This window comes from Podarcis raffonei, chromosome 5, assembly GCF_027172205.1.
Source record: "Podarcis raffonei isolate rPodRaf1 chromosome 5, rPodRaf1.pri, whole genome shotgun sequence".
Lineage (NCBI taxonomy): Eukaryota > Metazoa > Chordata > Lepidosauria > Squamata > Lacertidae > Podarcis > Podarcis raffonei.
In genome coordinates, this window is record NC_070606.1 from 84,112,894 (window position 1) to 84,131,991 (window position 19,098).

Genomic DNA, 19,098 nt, shown 5'->3' on the forward strand with positions numbered 1-19,098 from the left:
GCACTCTGCAACCTTGCTCAGATTTACCCCAATTTCCAAATAATTGTGTTTATATTGATATTCGTTTTCAAATACCACATGCCAGATTCGGCAACCTGACAATATGTGATTTTCAGTGACAGCTTTTCAAGTGAATATTTGGAAATTATTGGGAAATTTGACAGTGACAATGTGAACCAGCATGCCCACAGTATTCTGATATAAATCTGACAGGTCCTGTTGCAGCATATATTCATGTAAAATGATCTTCAATATGTCTTAAGTTTTAAAGAGCTTTGGAAGGTTACTTTGGGTCTGTTTAAGACATAATATTCTATAATGTGTGCTTCCTTTAGTAATAAAATCACAGTCTACTTTGAGGGATTCCCTAAACCCTCAAAAAGATTTATTTACAAAACATGCAACATGGAACCAATGTTGTCATTTATTTTTCTGTTTTTTTAACCACATAAGGTAAGGTAAAGGTAAAGGACCCCGGACAGTTAAGTCCAGTGAAAGGCAACAATGGGGTGCAGCACTCATCTCGCTTTTCAGGCCAAGGGAGCTGGTGTTTGTCCACAGACAGCTTTCCGGGTCATGTGGCCAACATGACTAAATCGCTACTGGCACACGGAGGACTGTGACGAGTGCCAGAGCGCACAGAAATGCTGTTTACCTTCCCGCTGCAGCGGTACCTATTTATCTACTTGCACTGGCATGCTTTCAAACTGCTACTTGGCAGGAACAGGGACCAAGCAATGGGAGCTCACCCCGTTATGGCGATTTGAACCGCCGACCTTCTGATCGGCAAGCCCAAGAGGCTCAGTGGTTTAGATCACAGCGCCACCCGTGTCCTTTTACCACATATGTGTATGGTGGAGCTGCAGTGTGAAATGCCTTTGATCAACATGCAACCCAATTCTGAGTGTGACCCGTCAGTTGGACTATTGCTTAATAAACAATCTAACCTTGAACCGGAAGCGGTTTGCGGTCTGATATTCTGCAGTCAGGACAAGCCTTTCAATATCGTTTCCGAACAAGGATGGTGCAGGTATTCTTGTCAGTGTAGTTTCAAATCCTTATCAAGAAAAAGAAGTGATAAACAAAGGAGTGCTGCTTCCAATATTGCCTAAACCTATGTAGCACAGGAGTCAACAACTAACAGCTCTTGGGCCAAATGCATCACCAGGATACCTACCCATAGGCAAAAGAGAAACATGGAAGTAGCAAGTGAGACAATGGATTTGCTGATAGACAATTTGGGTCAATCCCATTGTCTTCTGCAAGCGCCCATGGGTGGGGGGGGGCAGGGGATGAAGTCACGGCTGTAGTGTATTTAAGTGCTTAACTTCACAGTTTTAGTATCCTTTTTTGTTTTGTACTTTTGTTAACAGCCATGTGATGGAGAACAAATTATTTGGAAAGACTTTCAACCTCAGTCTGTATTATGCATATCAAACAGCAGATCAGCCTAGTGGTGCTGGCTTCCATACTATTTAATGAAAGAGTGTGCTTATTATTCCTGGAGTACAACCTTCTTCTGCCTACCTGTTTCTGTGTCTGTCTGGCCTCCTTCTACTTGGTATCCATGGCTGTTGGAAAAGTAGCACCAGGGTATGCTTGTTTCATTCTGAGGGCTCCAGCAGCAGCCGCGGAGCGTGCATATGTCCTACATTTTAAAGAGAGAAAAGTGGCATTATTTCAGAAGCAGCAATACCCTCTAAATCCGTTTTCTGGACAATGGCATGAGCCCACAGGACTCATTTATGTCATTGCTTTGTAAATGCTGATGCCAGCAGATTAAATTGTCGTCTTCTGCAATTTTGGCATTATCCATGAATGGAAAGAAAGCTTCCATTCTGTGACTCAGGAAGCAACCCTATGCATAGGAAGCTGGTGTAAAGCAATCTGGTGCAAGTTAAGCCAGTGTGAAGTTACACCAGATCCAAACCACATTGAGTGGCAGCGATGCCCCATTAAGCTGGCAGAGACAGAACCCCTGGATCCCAAGGTGTCCTCTTATCACATCATTCAGGAACACAAGAGCTGTAGCATTCTTGAGATAGTCAGGAAACTCATTTCATTGCTCTGGATTAATTCTGAAGCAGACTTGGGCAGGTCCACTGATCATTAAGTGGAAGTGAAATGACTGAACACTTCAGAAAAGTTCAAATTTAAGCCCTATTATGCAGACTGAATAGTTATGCAAATACCTCCGCTCATCTTCCAGTTGCAAGAGCCAATTCTAAACTTTCCGACATTCACCTTTTATATAGCCAAGGGGGAGAATTATACATGTTCAACTACATCTTTCCCATTATGCAGACATTTCTGTGCCAACAACAACAAAAAATACAATGGTCGCATTCTCCGGGATGAAGTGCTCACTCCTTCATTTCTATCACATTCATTCAGTGACGACCTCTCTTCCCACACCAATTCGTAAAAGAGGACTTTAAAACATTCAGACAATTGCCATATCAATCAAGAATCAACTGCAAAGCAACCTTTGGATGTTATCCCATAATCTCTGTGATTCATCTTACAGTACATTGTAAACTAATGAATTTATATAGAAGCTCTTAATCACCAACACACATTTGCCTTCACAGAAAGGCTAGTTCCTTATCACAAGGAAATTGCCCGTTAACAAGAGAAATATTTGGAAGGAAAATTGTTTGTGCACACTTCTGAAGCTCTTAACCCAACCCCCACCCTGGTCTTCCAACAACCAACTTCAATTGCACAGCTTCTGTATTTCAATTCCCCATTTCAATTATCAGCATTTCATGAGTTTGATCCATGATTTTTTTTAATGCAAAAATTGATGGTCTGTACGTGAGAAAGTTTCTGTGAGATCCATACGTTTTTGCACCTGCTCACCTGTTTCCCCCAGTCTGTTGTTCCTTAAGGAATAGCATAAATTGAGAGGGTTTATTCAAGCTGGGCAAGGTTCACATAATTAACACAATGACATTAGAGTGCGCTGTATCCAATAATTTCTGGCTACATGGCAAATTCACATGCACACACACAGAGAGAGTGAGTGAATGGAGCTCTGTCTTTGCCCTTACTCTGAACAGTAAAATAAAGATAAACAGTAGCCTCCAATCTTGACACACCACAGTGGTAGCTTCACTGCCCAACACAACCTCGTTGCAAAACATTCAACCCAGTCTAGAAGGAATCACATGAAGTTGGGCATGACCAAATGTTGGTGATTATACAAGTTCAGATGAGCATGAATGTACATTCTCATTCTACCTTCAGTGACCAGAAGCACCTTTTACCTGTAAGCCTGGTAGGACAGCTAAGGCCACTCCTGAATGGGGAGAGCTTGACCACAGTACTAAAGGCATTGTGGCTCCAAGGCTGGATTACTGCAGTGCACTCTATGTGGGAGTGCACTCCTTGGCAGTGGTGAGGTCTAAAAGGAGGTTTGTCAAGGTCTCAGCCTTTGCTTGCAAAATGCACCTTTATTCCTCCATCTCTTTTTCCTTGTTGGGAAAGGCAGAGAGAAAGGTGTGCTTGCAAACAAAGGCAGGGGACGTGCTGGAGAAGTCCTCTCCATTGCCCTTGCTTCCGAAACACATCTTCATTTCCCTGTTTCTCATCAAGCAAAGGGGCAGAGGCAAATTTTGGGCAGTGCAACCGGTTCTATCACACTGGGTGCTGAGCCTAAAGGTAAAGGGACCCCTGACCATTAGGTCCAGTCATGACTGACTCTGGGGTTGCGGCGCTCATCTCGCTTTATTGGCCGAGGGAGCCGGCGTACAGCTTCCGGGTCATGTGGTCAGCAGGACTAAGCCGCTTCTGGCGAACCAGAGCAGCGCACGGAAACACCGTTTACCTTTCTGCTGGAGCGGTACCTATTTATCTACTTGCACTTTGACATGCTTTCGAACTGCTAGATTGGCAGGAGCAGGGACCGAACAATGGGAGCTCACCCCGTCGTGGAGATTCGAACCACCTACCTTCCGATCGGCAAGCCCTAGGCTCTGTGGTTTAACCCACAGTGCTACCCACGTCCCTGGGTGCTGAGCCTAGGGGGCACTAAAGGGCGTCAGAACAATGACATAGTGAATTGAGCAGAACGGAAGGTGAGAGGCGGTAGGCACGGATTTTGGCCTTGGACAGAGTGTCACTGAAATTTGAAAGACCAACATCCATCCCTGAAAGGGGAGGGGAGAAGGAAGGTTATGTTTTGCCAGCAAAGGGGACTTCTTTCTTCTATTTCTTCTACCTTGAAGAAATTATTTGCTAGAAAAATTCACTTCTAAATCTATGCACCAGCATATCTGCCTTCTGCTCGTAGAGCCCCTGCAGGGCACTGAAATGTCAAGGTCTGTCACTTCCCTCTATCACAGTACTCGCTGGGCCCTGGTAGCCTGTTCTGCTGCAATGTTATCTGTTGCTGTATTTTTCCTCACTTGTAAATATATACAGTGGATTGCACATTCACACTTCTCTAAGCCATACTAAGCTTTATCCACAAGGGTCCCCTGGATGTGACCTACAGTCTAATCACAATGAATTGCATCCAGTTGCCTCCTTCCTGCTGCAGCCTCCTGTTAACTGAGGAGGAAGCAGAGAAGGCAGAGCTGCACATGATCACAACCCTGTTCTAAAGCTTCAGCGCATGGGAACAAAGATTGGATCTTCTGAAAATCTCAATATCCAGTTTATCTGCACAGATTTCTCACCCTTCTCTTCTTGATCTTGATAAAAAGGTGGGCTGTACTCCCTTCAAGGTTCTGCTTTTAAAAAACCTCAAATATTATATTATACAATTATTATATGCAAAATAATATACACAGATACACTCTGTGTTTTCTAAAGTAAGTAAAGGTAAAGGGACCCCTGACCATTAGGTCCAGTCGTGATTGACTCTGGGGTTGTGGCGCTCATCTTGCTTTATTGGCTGAGGGAGCCAGCGTACAGCTTCCGGGTCATGTGGCCAGCATGACTAAGCCACTTCTGGTGAACCAGAGCAGTGCACGGAAACGCCGTTTACCTTCCCGCCGGAGCGGTACCTATTTATCTACTTGCACTTTGATGTCCTTTCGAACTGGTAGGTTGGCAGGAGCAGGGACCGAGCAACGGGAGCTCACCCCACCACGGGGATTCGAACCGCCGGCCTTCTAAAGTAGCCCCCAGATAAACAGATGTGGCAGAAGAACAGGCAATTGTTCTGTCAGTGCAAGGATTTCTGCCTGCTCAGTGGCCTTCCTTGCCCTCTCATCTCCTCCCACACACACTGCACATTTCCCAAATCTGCTCTGAAAGGTTGAGGTGAACCCCAGAACAAATATAGGTTTTGCACAGGGTGGGGGGGGGACAAGATAGGGGGAAATCAAATGTGCAAGCATAAATCATTGAGCTGATGGAATGAATCAGCTGGATATTGCTCAATGCATATAATTGTATAAAAAAATACTTTGGGCAATATCCAATTAGAATCATAGAATCATAGAGTTGGAATAGACCACAAGGGCCATCGAGTCCAACCCCCTGCCAAGCAGGAAACACCATCAGAGCACTCCTGACATATGGTTGTCAAGCCTCTGCTTAAAGACCTCTAAAGGAGACTCCACCACACTCCTTGGCAGCAAATTCCACTGTCGAACAGCTCTTACTGTCAGGAAGTTCTTCCTAATGTTTAGGTGGAATCTTCTTTCTTGTAGTTTGGAACCATTGCTCCGTGTCCGCTTCTCTGGAACAGCAGAAAACAACCTTTCTCCCTCCTCTATGTGACATCCTTTTATATATTTGAACATGGCTATCATATCACCCCTTAACCTCCTCTTCTCCAGGCTAAACATGCCCAGCTCCCTTAGCCGTTCCTCATAAGGCATCGTTTCCAGGCCTTTGACCATTTTGGTTAACTAGTTCTATAATGGAACCAGTGGCGTAGCGTGGGTTGTCAGCACCCGGGGCAAGGCAAGTAATTTGCGCCCACTAACCCGTGGATTTGTGCCCCCTAACCCGTGGATTTGCGCCCCCTAACCCTAACCCCCAGATGTTGCGCCCGGCGCAGCCGGCCCCCCCTGCACCCACCACGCTACACCACTGAATGGAACAACAGATCCTAAAGCTGAGGCTCCAATACTTTGGCCACCTCATGAGAAGAGACGACTCCCTAGAAAAGACCCTGACGTTGGGAAAGATTGAGGGCACAAGGAAAAGGGGAAGACAGAGGACGAGATGGTTGGACAGTGTTCTCGAAGCTACCAGCATGAGTTTGTCCAAACTGTGGGAGGCAGTGGAAGACAGGAGTGCCTGGCGTGCTCTGGTCCATGGGGTCACAAAGAGTTGGACACCACTAAACAACAACAACAACAACAAATAGTGCAAGGATTTATGCTTGCACAATGGAACAGTCCCTCTTCTCCTCCCTATTCCCAGCACCCTTCCCAGATATATTCCAGAGGGATGAGGGGCTACAGAAATATAGTAGCACATGGGGCTTGACTTTTTCATACATATTATTTATGTTATACATGGGTTTTTGCCTAAGTGACTCTGATATAAGCAAATGTTCAATGCAAGAGGCAATCCATTGTGGGCAAAGCTTGATCAGTGCCATCAAATTGCATTTCTAAATGCATTTAAAATGGATCTCTCCTCTGTACCTAATGGGGGACACCTCTGCCACTGGTAATCAGCCCATAGGGCCAGACACACAGTCTGCAATATGACACAGCTTGCATAAATTAAGTCAGAGAGTGGACTTCTTGATTAACATATCTTTGGAAATCATTCAGCCCATATCAAAAGTGAAGGGGGAGGGAACAGAAAATAACCAGTTCCTCATCAGTATTAGAAATAATTAGAGACACCTCACTACGATAATGATTGAGCAAGCTAAAAAAAGATAAGAAAGTAAAAAGGTTAAAGCTTACCAACTGTTAATTTCACCTATAACCACATAAATTGTTCATGAAAGCAAATACTACTGGAGAGAGGACTTTTGCCACTGAGAAGAACTCTTATCAGAGCTTCAATATCAGACCTCTCAGGAACGTTCACCGGCATAAATAAATGATAGTAGAGAGCTAATTGCTTTCTAGTTTCCCCAACTGAACAGAGGTCAATGCAGATTTTTCAAGTCCAGGAGCTGGTGACAGACCTCCTGAACCACAGAAGGCTGGCAAGCCCAAGTTTCTGGATTTCATCTGCCTGCATTTCCATTTTCACAACAATTACTGTATATTTCGGTGTATAAGATGAGGTTACTTTATCCAAAAATTATGCTGGGATGGGCAATTTGTGGCTGCCGTGAGCAGGAGATTGTCAGGGGCATTATTTGCAGGTGATTGGTGGGTGCGTCAAGGTCTGCTGGCTATTGGCTGTTGCTGGAACTGGGTGGGCAATAGGTGCTTGGTTGTGGCGAGCATGCAGACGATTGGTTGCTTCACTGGTGTGCTGCGATTGGCTGTGGCGGTCCTGTGGGTGATCGATTTTCGGCAATCTTCCCCCCAGGTCAACAACTCTCGGCAATCTCCCCCTGTTTACTCAATTTGGAGTCGTCGTCCCCCGTCTTATACACGGGACCATGTTATACACGGAAAAACGTGGGAAGTACAGACAGTGTGATATAAACCACTTGCAGATCTTTGGCAGGGGGAAAGTTGCCCTGATGTAATTAGCAGCAGCATCCAAAATAAGCAGTGGCATAGGAGCAGCCATGCTTTCTCCCATAATTTCCTCCATGGGAGTAACAGAACATGATCCAGGCAAGGGGTTGAGCTAGATGACCCTTGGTGTCCCTTCCAGTTTCACAGTTCTATGATTCTGTTATTCTTATGCATAGCAGACCCCTTGAAATAAGGGATCACCACAATGGCAGAGTGTGGCTGGGCTTCTCCTTCCTCTTTGAAATGATAATTCCATGGGGAGGAATAGCCATTTCCAATTCCTCAATCCTTCCATCCTTGCTAACTTTGTATCCTAATATGTTCTCGTTCACAGACAGCTGATAACTGATTTCCTACTCTTATTATTATTATTATTATTATTATTATTATTATTATTATTATCTGTACCTTTGTTGCCAATGTATCTGGGATGCAGTCTATTCTCTCCGACGGTTGCACAACTGGGCAAGTTGGAGAAAATTCTGCAAGAGATCAATCAATTTATTGCATTAGTCAGAGGCCAGAGCAAATATAACAAAATATAATAATGTATTTTAAAAAGACACAAATGATGGGTGCCGAGAGCCCCAGCTTTCATTTATCTTTTTATATCAGAGGTCTGTAACAAAAAACTAATTACTGTACTTCTGCACCAATAGGCTGAGCCTGGGATAGTCTTGGCCCTTGTTTTTATTCAAACCAAACAACTCTGAATCTAAGAACTAATGGTTGAGTTTATTTTTCCTCCTCCCTGCCATTCCCTTTTCCTTCTGTGTCATCTTCTACTGTAAACCTGAGGACAGGTATTTATTGCTGAGCTTTGAAATCTTCTGAGGGAGCCCACTCAGCCATAGAGTAGAAATGCTTTACATATTTTTTTTACTGCATTTTTATACCACCTTTCCTCTAAACTGAGTTCAGGGTCAGGGGTGCCAACTTGAATAAAATATTGTGGGGACGCAAGGAAGCCCCACCCTGCATAATCAGTCACATGACGCAGTGCACACCCACCATTTGAATGGGAATGTCCATCAACTTTCTGGGGGCCTGGCCCCCTCAAATATTTCATTTTGGGAGCTGAAGCCCCAATGGCTCCTAGAAGTTGGCTCCTGTGTTCAGGGTGGTGTACAACAAATATTTTACCTTACAACAAATATTAAAATGACAACACACAATGACCCCACAATAGCATGTCAATGGATGCCTGTTCTGTTCAGAAAAAAACAACAGAAATATTTCATTTTCTGCCTTTTAAGCTAACAGCTGAAAATGTGAAAACATCGCAGAGATTGAAATACTTCTGTACTTTTTCCCTCAGAATGTTTGGTTTAAGCTACCATGCTCTCATCTAAGGAATATTTTTCACAAAAAAGGCTTATTTCATAACAACTAATTTGTCCTCCCCCACCCTTCCTCCCTCTCTCTCTCTCTTGCTATGAGACTAGAAGTCTGATTTACTTCTCAGTTCAGACAAATTACTTGTATTCAATCCAATTTGCTTAGAGTGACTATATATATTTTGAAAATGAATTGTTGCTTGTTTTGTTTTTGCCCTCCTGCCAACCTGTTCATCTGCTCAGATTGAATAATGTGGTTTAAAGATGAAGATAAATGAAAAACTAAAAAGACCAGGCAGGATCCTGCTGCAGTTAAGCACTTTTAAAGCCTCACCGACTTCAGCGGAAGAGTTAAGCACATGCTATAACGCTCCCATCAAAATCCCTGGAATGGATGCTAACTAAAGAATAATTGATTGTACCATATTATAACTACATTATAAAATATATAGTTTATTAAAATAAGCCCCTACTGGTTTGAGTAAATCCCAGCCTAAACAGAAAAGCATCAGTTTGTTTATCAGGTGAACAAACAAGTGAAAGGAAATTCCATATGTGAAATGTCCCAGGTTTATGGATGCACAGTTTCCAGCACATAATTTCCACAAACATGGGAGAAGCGTCTATCATATCTCACAGCTCAGTGCTTTGAGTGCAAAAAGTCTCAGGCTGAATCTCCAGGTTGAATTCAAAAGATTGCTGTCTTAAACCTTAGAGAGTCATTGGCTGTTGGGTGTGGACCTGTACTATTTTTCTAGAAAAAGAGGTGCCGGAACTAAGCATGATAATAGCCTCCATGTAAACTGATTAGTTGGCTTAACATTCATGTCATCCATTAAAGTTAGCTGTATATATTCACTAATTAGTTCCTCGCTGCTGCTAACCATGAGGCAACCTGCTTCCCACAAACATTTTGAAGACGACATATTTTCATACCTTTTCATAAAAATAAACTTGGGTTTTGAAAGGTTGGAACCTGTTCCACATGAGATGGAAAAGAACTGTCACCTTATAGTTCTTGAGCTTCTCCCCAGGAAAGATACACCGTATTTGTGAGACTGCTGCAGTATCTTATCAAATGATCTATTGCTTAATTGTTAGACATGATGAACCAAATTCTTCACTTCTTAGTGGGACTAAAATCAACAAGCAAACAAAACCCATTGCTAACAGCAAGAGTCTAATAACTGGGGGGCGGGGATAGTTTTATTTATTTTTGTTTCAGAAAAACTATGACAACCAGTGTGCTAGATTGCCATATGACTCACTGATCGCTGAAATTCATGGATTTCTGAACCATTACCTTTGAATCCAGTATGGCCTGTTGCTAAAAGCCCAATCAAAACACTGGCAATAATCGCTGCCAAAAGGAAGAGGGTGATCAGGGAGACTTCCAATCCAGTAAATTCTTTCCTTCCCATCTAGCAAGGGAGAATGAGAGAAACAAAAACATTAAGAAAAACACAACATTAAGAAGGAACATTCGAGGAAGGCGTAAATGTCTTAAAAGCATTTGCTTGGGAGGGGGAAAGTATCCTTTGATCCCTGTAGTTAAAATATAACTATGCCGTTTTCAAAAGCACTGAATTATACAGCTTACACTCTTCTGTACCGTGCTATTAAAAGAACCATCTCCTTAATGATTGAGATGAATTTTGTGAATTTTCATGGGGGGGGGTCTTTTTGAGGAGGGGGAGGTCTTGTCTCATGGGCCAAGGCATGTTCCTACTGATTAGAAAACATTGCACCAGTGAAAATAGAAACACTTCCAAGAATCTTTTCCTTGTTTTGATGCCATAAAGTTCTTGAAAAATACGCAACCCTGGTTGACAATGTTTATTTGGAAAGGGAAGCCAACATGAGCATGGACTGAAATACAATTTAAGTTTGATCTCTTAGCGTGATTTGCAAAGGGGGGGGGGGATTTACCAGCTGCTCATCTTGGCTGAAATCCCTAGGGAGACAGAATGCTTAGTAAAGTTAGGAGTGATGCCCATCTTTGACAAACAGGCACTGCTGAAGTGTTAGGGCTCCACAGCCAACTGCTCAATCTTGTATGAAAAACAACATGGAACTATTAATGTTTAACTGTATCTAGCAATAAAAATGCATTTAAACCAGTGTCTAGCATTCAGTAAATCAGTGGCTGGATTTAGGTTTGTCAATGGGATGAACACATTTTCCCTAAAATACAACAACCCCCTAGCTTTTTTAACATCAACAACAAAACATCCATAATGAGGATGAGTGAAATTGATTTCTAAAATAATTGAGAGTGTTCAAATATCTCTGCAATGAAGTAAATAAATTTAAAAATGTTTAAGTTAAAACTGAACTACCAGCTGCATTATTTCAATTCGTTCTTACCCCCTTATCTCTGATTTTCTACATCTATGCGTTTGGAAGGCTATCAGCCACAAGAAACAAGAAACGAAATGGTGCTTGCGTTTTAACAGATCGGCTTGAAATGATTGTTAAATGACAGTAACAAAGTACTGTAAAGAGAAATAAAATTGCAAATAAGAACAGAATTCAGGCAAAATTACAGTATACTTTACATTTCGTTATAGACTTTCAGAGTGACAAAAAGACCCTCACATTTATGTACAATGAAAGGGGGCACAATTTATGCCAGTTTCTCCTCAATCTACCACCCCCTGTGTCACATCCTAAGCCACCCTCTGCACTGCAAGTTTCAGGAGCATATTATCAAGGGCTATAAAAGAAGGCAGAATTGTTGAGCTTTTGCGGTGAAACCTCCCTGAAAAGAGTAATTTTAAGCTTTTGGAGCTGTTTCTGCTGCTTTTTTCCATTGTGCTGCCATACATCCAGGTCATGGGTAGGCAAACTAAGGCCCGGGGGCCAGATTCGGCCCAATCACCTTCTAAATCCGGCCCACAGATGGTCCGGGAATCAGCGTATTTTTACATAAGTAGAATGTGTGCTTTTATTTAAAATGCATCTCTGGGTTATTTGCGGGATATAGGAATTCATTCATTTTTTTTCTTTTCAAAATATAGTCCAGCCCCCCACAAGGTCTGAGTGACAGTGGAGCAGTCCCCTGCTGAAAAAGTTTGCTGACCCCTGAGGTTTTCCTTGACATTTTGCTGATTCGATGCCACTTTTTACACCCAGAAACCAGGAAATGTCAGGAATTTTCCTGTCATATGGCAAGCCTAATATTATCTTGTCACATTCTCCACAACATCATTACTACAATTATTCAACAGATAAGACACTCTATAAGAGTCAGTGCAATAAATCCCCCCTTCAATAAGGGGCCCAAATAATTATCACATATTTTTGCATAAAATGGGCCATAAAATAAAACGTGTGTGGTGGATTCGACCTGTTTTGTGATACAAAGGCAGAATCTTTCAGAGTATGGGATTTTCGAAAATCTATCTTGCAAGCTGCAGGCAGTAAGACATTAAATCTTGCAAGGAAAAGGGCTCTGCATAGGTGGGGGATCATAAAGCTGGTGTAAATAGGGAGTGTCCTGGCCAAGCGAGGGTGGAATTCCCAACCCCAGTGGGGAACAGGTTTTATTGGCTGCGCTGCAAAGGGTTTGGAATTCAGTCTCTAGGCTTCTGCAATTGATTGTCTGGAATGTTTCCAATTGCGGGAGCATAAGCAGCAGTGATAGGTTCTGATCTTGCTACATTACAGTTACCACATATTTGTCACACAGGAAGCTACTGAAACTTTTTGTTTGTTTGTTATATATTTAAAAAACCCAAGCAAACCTACCTCTATACTCCTGTGGCTTCCTCCATGTATTGCTGCCAAATAGTCCTGTGTCAGAAATGATGCCTTGCCTTGCAGACTCTTAACTATATACTGATTCCCTATCAGTTCCTTGTATTATATTTTAACTAGGCTATCAGTAGATTATACACAAAGCCACAGGCAGATTGTGGGTTCTCTTTGCAGGCAAGGGAATGATTAGTTAATTAATAATTTTCCCCCCTTGCATATCAGTCATGCGACATTTGGCAGGTACAATCACACATGCGGTTAGGTATCGTTTCTGCATTCGCCACCTTCGCCCTGAGCCACCGTATGACTCCCAGTTTATTATTTTAATTGGACTTTTGCTTATCAGTCTTTCTCCATTTCTCCTGCTTAATGTCAGCATAAATCAGTTGAAGTTTTATGGAGGTTAAAAAGAGATGCCTAAAGTTCAGTCGCAACACAAAAGGATGCAGTTTTGATCGCTAGGAGAGTACTCCTAAGCAGTAATTGGGAGTATTCATACAACACAACTGTGAACCGTAAGAGGAAGAAAATGTAGAAAGCAGCAGAGGAGAATTCTCTGAATCTTTTTTTCTCTTGTGAAGAGGAAAAAACCACTTTCCTTTAGCTATCCATCCATTTTTCAACAAACAAAACACTGCATGCACTGTTTGCACAATATCAGCTAACCAAAAAAGCATTGCAAACTCTATGTGATGTCAAATATAATGCTGCTGGAACATTTCTTTAAAAATGACACAGTATAGTAATGGGGCTGCGGTCTGCTTTAGAGCATCCATGAAGTAGGGCAGGGGGTGAGAGTGGGCTTTTTAAATCTGTAGTCTCTGTCCTCCCCCCTGCCACAAAAATAAATAAATCACTCACTCCAGATGCATTTGTGGCTATAGAAGAAATCACAACATTATTCATATATGTCTGTCCACAGAAAGCAGTTGTGATTTTCAGCCGAAAGGCTGCAGGGTGTGAATGGGTTAAAAAGTCCTTCCTCCTCCGCCTCCACCTCCTCCTCTAGATGGGAGAGAAATGTGCTCATCTCACCTTTTAGCCTCCAAAATTTTGACTTCAGTTCAAAATATGAACTAAAACTAAAATCCTTTGAAATCAAAACTTTTCTGAAATTTGCAATGCAGTTCTCCAACACACACTCCAAGCCACATTAGGGTAAACAATTGCATAGAAGAAAGAGTCTATTAGAAGAAATGGGGACATAAACGTGACAACATTTTTTGCAAGGCTACTCTTCTCAAATGGAAGCAAGGCAGAAACTGGCGAAGCTGAAGGCTGGAATTATGAGGAAGTGAGAGAAATTGAAAGTGACATCCCCACTTTCTCCTCCCTAAGGAAGTCAGAGGCAGACTGTGGGCTGCATATTCATTTGAGAGAGTAGTACATGTGTTTTGAGCTGCAGTTTAATAGTGCAATCCTAGGCAAGGATGGGCAAGAAGTTTGCTTAGTTCACATTTTGATGCAAACCTACCTAATTTTCATGTCCTGAACTAATAAGAGAAATGAAATTCACCTATCCTTTGGAATTCACACTTCCCCAAATTCTGTGGTGCAGTTGACAAACCGAAAAGTGTTCACAAAGGTGAAAATATTAGTGCAACTAATGCACAGAACTACATTGCATCTGGAGAAATTGCCTGCAAAAATACATATATGAGATAAAATTGCACACACAAAATGTACCTATTAGGATAAATCTGCATTAAAATGAATGTGGCTTTTGGTGCCTCCCCCCCCCCAATAAAAAGAGATGCAAATTGAATTCAAGGTTTTAAAAATGCGAAACTGAGAGGCACTACAATTCATAGATCCATCCATCCCTAGTTCTATGCAAGCTTACTCAGGAGGAAGCTCCATTGTAGTAAATAGGGCTTACCTGCAGGTAAGCGATGTGCATAAAATTGCAGCCTCATAACATATTCCTAGTTGTGTCTATTCAGAAGTTAGTCTCACTGAGTTTTATAGGATATAGTACAAAGTAAAGTATGTATAGGATTGCAACCTTAAAGTTGAAAAGTTGACTGGCCAGCAGTAAAATTCTTTTCTCTCACACAGGCAATTTTAGTCCCTTGGCTACTACTAGTGGGCGTCCTAAAAACATGACATTAAAGAAGGTGCATGAAATGGACCAAAGGGAGAATTTAGCCTTGGGCACTAGGCTGGAAGCCTGTGCCTTAAGCCTTATTCTTGGCCATGTCCCTAGAGCCTGGAAATATAATAATAATTTTCTAATCAGCCTTCCTCCTTCCACAGAACGACTCTGGTTGCTAGGAGGCTAAATCCACTTTGGTGGAAAGGTTAGTACTGCAGCTTGGCACTACGAAATGGCAGACTTCATAGCCAATGAGCAGTTGAGATAAGAGGCACAAATCATTTGAGGAAATTTGGTCTGACATTTGCAGATTTGGGTTGAATACTGACCTCCTTTGGTTTGCTCCTTTCATCTAGCCTGTCTTCTATTACCATACAATATATGTCTAGTTGCTGAAATCTTTTAGGACTTTCTGCTTCCGATTCTCCATAAGTCCTTTGGATCTTTCTTGTTTTTTCCTCTTCTTTATTCTTTTCTGAAACTACAAAGGTTTAAGCTCCGATGTGCAAGAAACAGTGTGGGGCTGCATGAGAGCCAACCATTCACTGATGTATCCAGTTAAAAGTCTTTGTATGAAGGATTTTACACAGTTCCACCACAACTTGACACGTTGCAGCAAGTATCTGCCTGTGACACTTTGCATTCATGTCAAAATCACTAACAAACAGGATAAGACACAAGCAACTTGCCACCTAGGCACTGTTTGCTGGTTATCTGAACTCTCACAGGGTGGGAGCAGGATCATTTGAGTGGCAGTCTCTGCATGCAATCAGGAATTCTGTTTTTTGTGTGCATACAGGGACTATTACTACTACTACTACTACTACTACTACTACTACTACTAATAATAATAATAATTTATTATTTATACCCTGCCCATGTGGCCGGGCCTCCCCAGCCACTCTGGGTGTCTTCCAACCAAATATTAAAATACAGTAATACATCAAATATTTAAAGCTTCCCTGAACAGGGCTGCCTTCAGATGTCTTCTAAAAGTCTGGTAGTTGTTGTTCTCTTTGACATCTGGTGGGAGGGCATTCCACAGGGTGGGTGCCACTACCGAGAAGGCCCTCTGCCTGGTTCCCTGTAAGCTGGCTTCTCGCAGTGAGGGAACCGCCAGAAGGCCCTCGGCGCTGGATCTCAGTGTCTGGGCTGAACGATGGGGGTGGAGACGCTCCTTCAGATATACTGGACCGAGGAGGCCATTTAGGGCTTTCAAGGTCAGCACCAACACTTTGAATTGTGCTCGGAAATGTACTGGGAGCCAATGTAGGTCTTTCAAGACTGGTGTTATGTGGTCTCGGCGGCTGCTCCCAGTCACCAGTCTAGCTGCCGCATTCTGGATTAATGGTAGTTTCCGGCTCACCTTCAAAGGTAGCCCCACGTAGAGTGCATTGCAGTAGTCCAAGCAGTAGTCCATGCAGTATACCATGGCTTGGATCTGAAGATAAATTAGCTTCAAGAGGTGCCTGGGATGAAAATTTCCTGACTTCTCCTCCTCTCTAGAAAGGACACCCCCTCCCCAGAAAAAAAAGTACCATCAGATAGCTGGGTGAATCCACCTGAACAAGGTGGGCGAAGGCTGCAGAGGGCTGCTGGGAGGAGAAAGGGACATGGAATAATTCCTGTGAGCTTCCTTAAGTCAAGCTGGCATGCTGCCGCTTACAGGTGCTGAGGAAGGGGGGTGCGGTAGGGGCGGGCCGCCCCAGGTGTCACCACTGAGGGGGGATGACAAAATGCCAGGCGGCGCTCACTGCAGGGTCTGTGGCTTGCCCGAGCCACAGGTTTCTCCTGGGAGTGACGCAATGGCTTAAGAGCCCTCAGGCTCCATGCTGCCCCAAACATTACACCTGTTGCCTCCCCTCAGCTGTAGGGTGGCTGAGTGGAAGAAGGCAAGTAGACTCCTTGGAGGCTCCGCGGTGTGCCCCACCCCTATGGGTGGCTCGCCCCACCCCTGGGAGCGCCGCCCCAGGTGCCCGAGCAGCTTCACCCCCCACTGCCCACTTCTCCCCCCACACATTGGGATAACATGCTGTTAGAGTGATAATAAAGCATCTTCAAATGTACAGTGGCTGTATTCCAAAAGGCTGCCATGCCACTGTTTGCATGAATGGATGAGACCTGAATTAATAACCTCTTGGATGGGCTACGAAGCTTTATAACATGTTTTCTATTTGAAAAAAAAGGGCAACTTTATGAAGCTCTCATGAAATTCTCTTTCTAATCTGCCCAATTTAATACAAAACATTTCTAAGTTAACATGGTGCATATGATAAGCCTTATGAATCTTTATTTTTTTAAAAAAAAAATCAACGTAAAATCTAAATTAAAGTATGACCTGACCTTCCAGTTCTCTGCAAACCAGCAACAGTAGAGCCTCTCTGCATTCAAATGAGGACTGCGCTACATATGAAAATGAATTTGGAACAGAGATTGTGTGGATGTACAATGTGAAAATGCATTTTTGCTTTCAGAATTTATTGTGCTTAAATCCTGTTTTTCATCCAAGGAGTTCATGGGAGAATACACTATATATATATATATATATATATATATATATATATATATAACAACAATGCTCTGAATTTGGTTAGAGTGACTGGCCCAATGTCACCCAGTGAGCTTCATAACTGAGCAGGGATTTTAATCTGGGTGTCCTTGGTCACAATTCAACATTCTTACCACCAAACCATGCTGAGCAATGTTCTTTAAAATATATTACACGCCACACAACAAAATGATAGTGGAGTGTGTGTGTGAAACGGAATGGGTTCACCCCTTCTACTTCATCTCATCCTGATATCAATTTGTTCTACCACAAACCTCCAAATGTTCTACATATTTCTTCTAAGAGGGCAGGTGCCCATTTCAGTTACATACATCATTGTTCAAAGCAGATATGTGTGGTCTTCAGAGACCTGGGAGGGTTAAAAGGAAGACTCTGAATTCAGACTACAGTTAGCAGATGCATAGTTTTTATTTTACAGCTCCTTCCTTCCATATAGCTATCAAATTCTTCTTTTCAGAATTCTCCTTGTCCCCTGCCAGGCTAGTAGTATGTCCCAAGGCAAACTAGTCTGAATTTAGCCCAAAGCACTCTGAAATCTTGGTCTGGGCAGATGAATTGATCTGCCATAAACATTGCAGAATGGAGAACCATAGACACATAAGGAAAGTTATCAATGGGGTGGATCCAATGAAGGGCGGAGCCAGAGCTGCAGTGGGTGGAGCCAAAGCCCCAAGTGTGTAAAGCTTAGAATCATAGGATTTTAGAGCTGGAAGGTACTACAAGGGTCATCTAGTCCAACCCCTTGCACCACACTAATCTTTTTGCCCAATGGGGGGGCTCAAACCCACAGCCCTGAGATTACGAGTCTCATACTCTACTGACTGAGCTGTCCAGTTGCCCTGACATTAAAGGACAAAAGATCTGCAACAAGGCCTTTCCCCTCTTCTTCCCACCAACTAATTTATTATTATTTATTTTATTGCACACAATTTATACACCGCTTGATTGCAAAACAAACAAACAAACCTCAAAGTGGTTTACAAAGAGATCCAATCCAGTGTCAGTACAACGTACTCTTGATGCATGGCTTGGTTTGAGAGGAATGTTGTTTCTTCCTTTTTTTATTATTGGATTCCTCTGCTATAATATTGGCAGACATCAAGATGTAATTAGGTGCCCTCTCGCTTTAGGGCGAGAGAACGGAGAAAAAAGTGTCACTAGAGAACTTAAAAACATGAGATCAGAAACACTCTCTCTGACTGTTCCTTATCATTTTGATTCTTCTCTAGGCTGGGAAGGTTCCCCCCCTTTTCTTTTCCTTTAAAAAAACCAAACCCAAAATAGAAGTATGTGTGGGTGAAGGAGGAAGATAAAAGAGCCACTGCTGGGAAGCAGAGAACAGAGAGGAGAAAAGGCAGGTGAACTCTTAAGACAAACAGGAAGCCACTCACAGAGAGAGGCTGCTGGGGAAGGGAAGCAAAAGGCACGGTGCTGAGAACAGTAACCAACTCCAAATTTCTCCTGACACCTGGTTAAAAACCTGCTAACTACAGAAAAAAGTGGAAAGTTTAAAAGGAAAAGACTTCCACGCTGAACCAGGCAGAGGAATACTGTGAACGATGAAAGCCGTTTCAGGGGAACAAATAATCTTCTACTGTGGTTCGAGGTGCAGGGAGAAAAACAAAGATCTCTAAAGCAAGGGTGGGTGATAATAATGATAATAATAATAATAATAATAATAATAATTTATTATTTATACCCCGCCACATATATATGTGGAGG

At 42.7% G+C, this 19,098-nt stretch overlaps 1 protein-coding gene across 1 annotated transcript in view; it reads right to left on the reverse strand.

Annotated features, from left to right (window-relative positions):
- The window catches only part of SI (sucrase-isomaltase), a 129,432-nt gene extending 116,627 nt beyond the window's left edge, over nt 1-12,805 (reverse strand). The window contains exons 1-5 of the mRNA XM_053390436.1: nt 12,704-12,805; nt 10,257-10,374; nt 8,025-8,098; nt 1,528-1,648; nt 948-1,057 (exon numbers count right to left, since the gene is read on the reverse strand). Coding sequence (XP_053246411.1) covers nt 948-1,057; nt 1,528-1,648; nt 8,025-8,098; nt 10,257-10,374 — 423 coding nt within the window. The 5' untranslated portion in view covers nt 12,704-12,805. The remainder of the gene's footprint in view (nt 1-947; nt 1,058-1,527; nt 1,649-8,024; nt 8,099-10,256; nt 10,375-12,703) is intronic.
- Nucleotides 12,806-19,098: the final 6,293 nt, after the last annotated feature.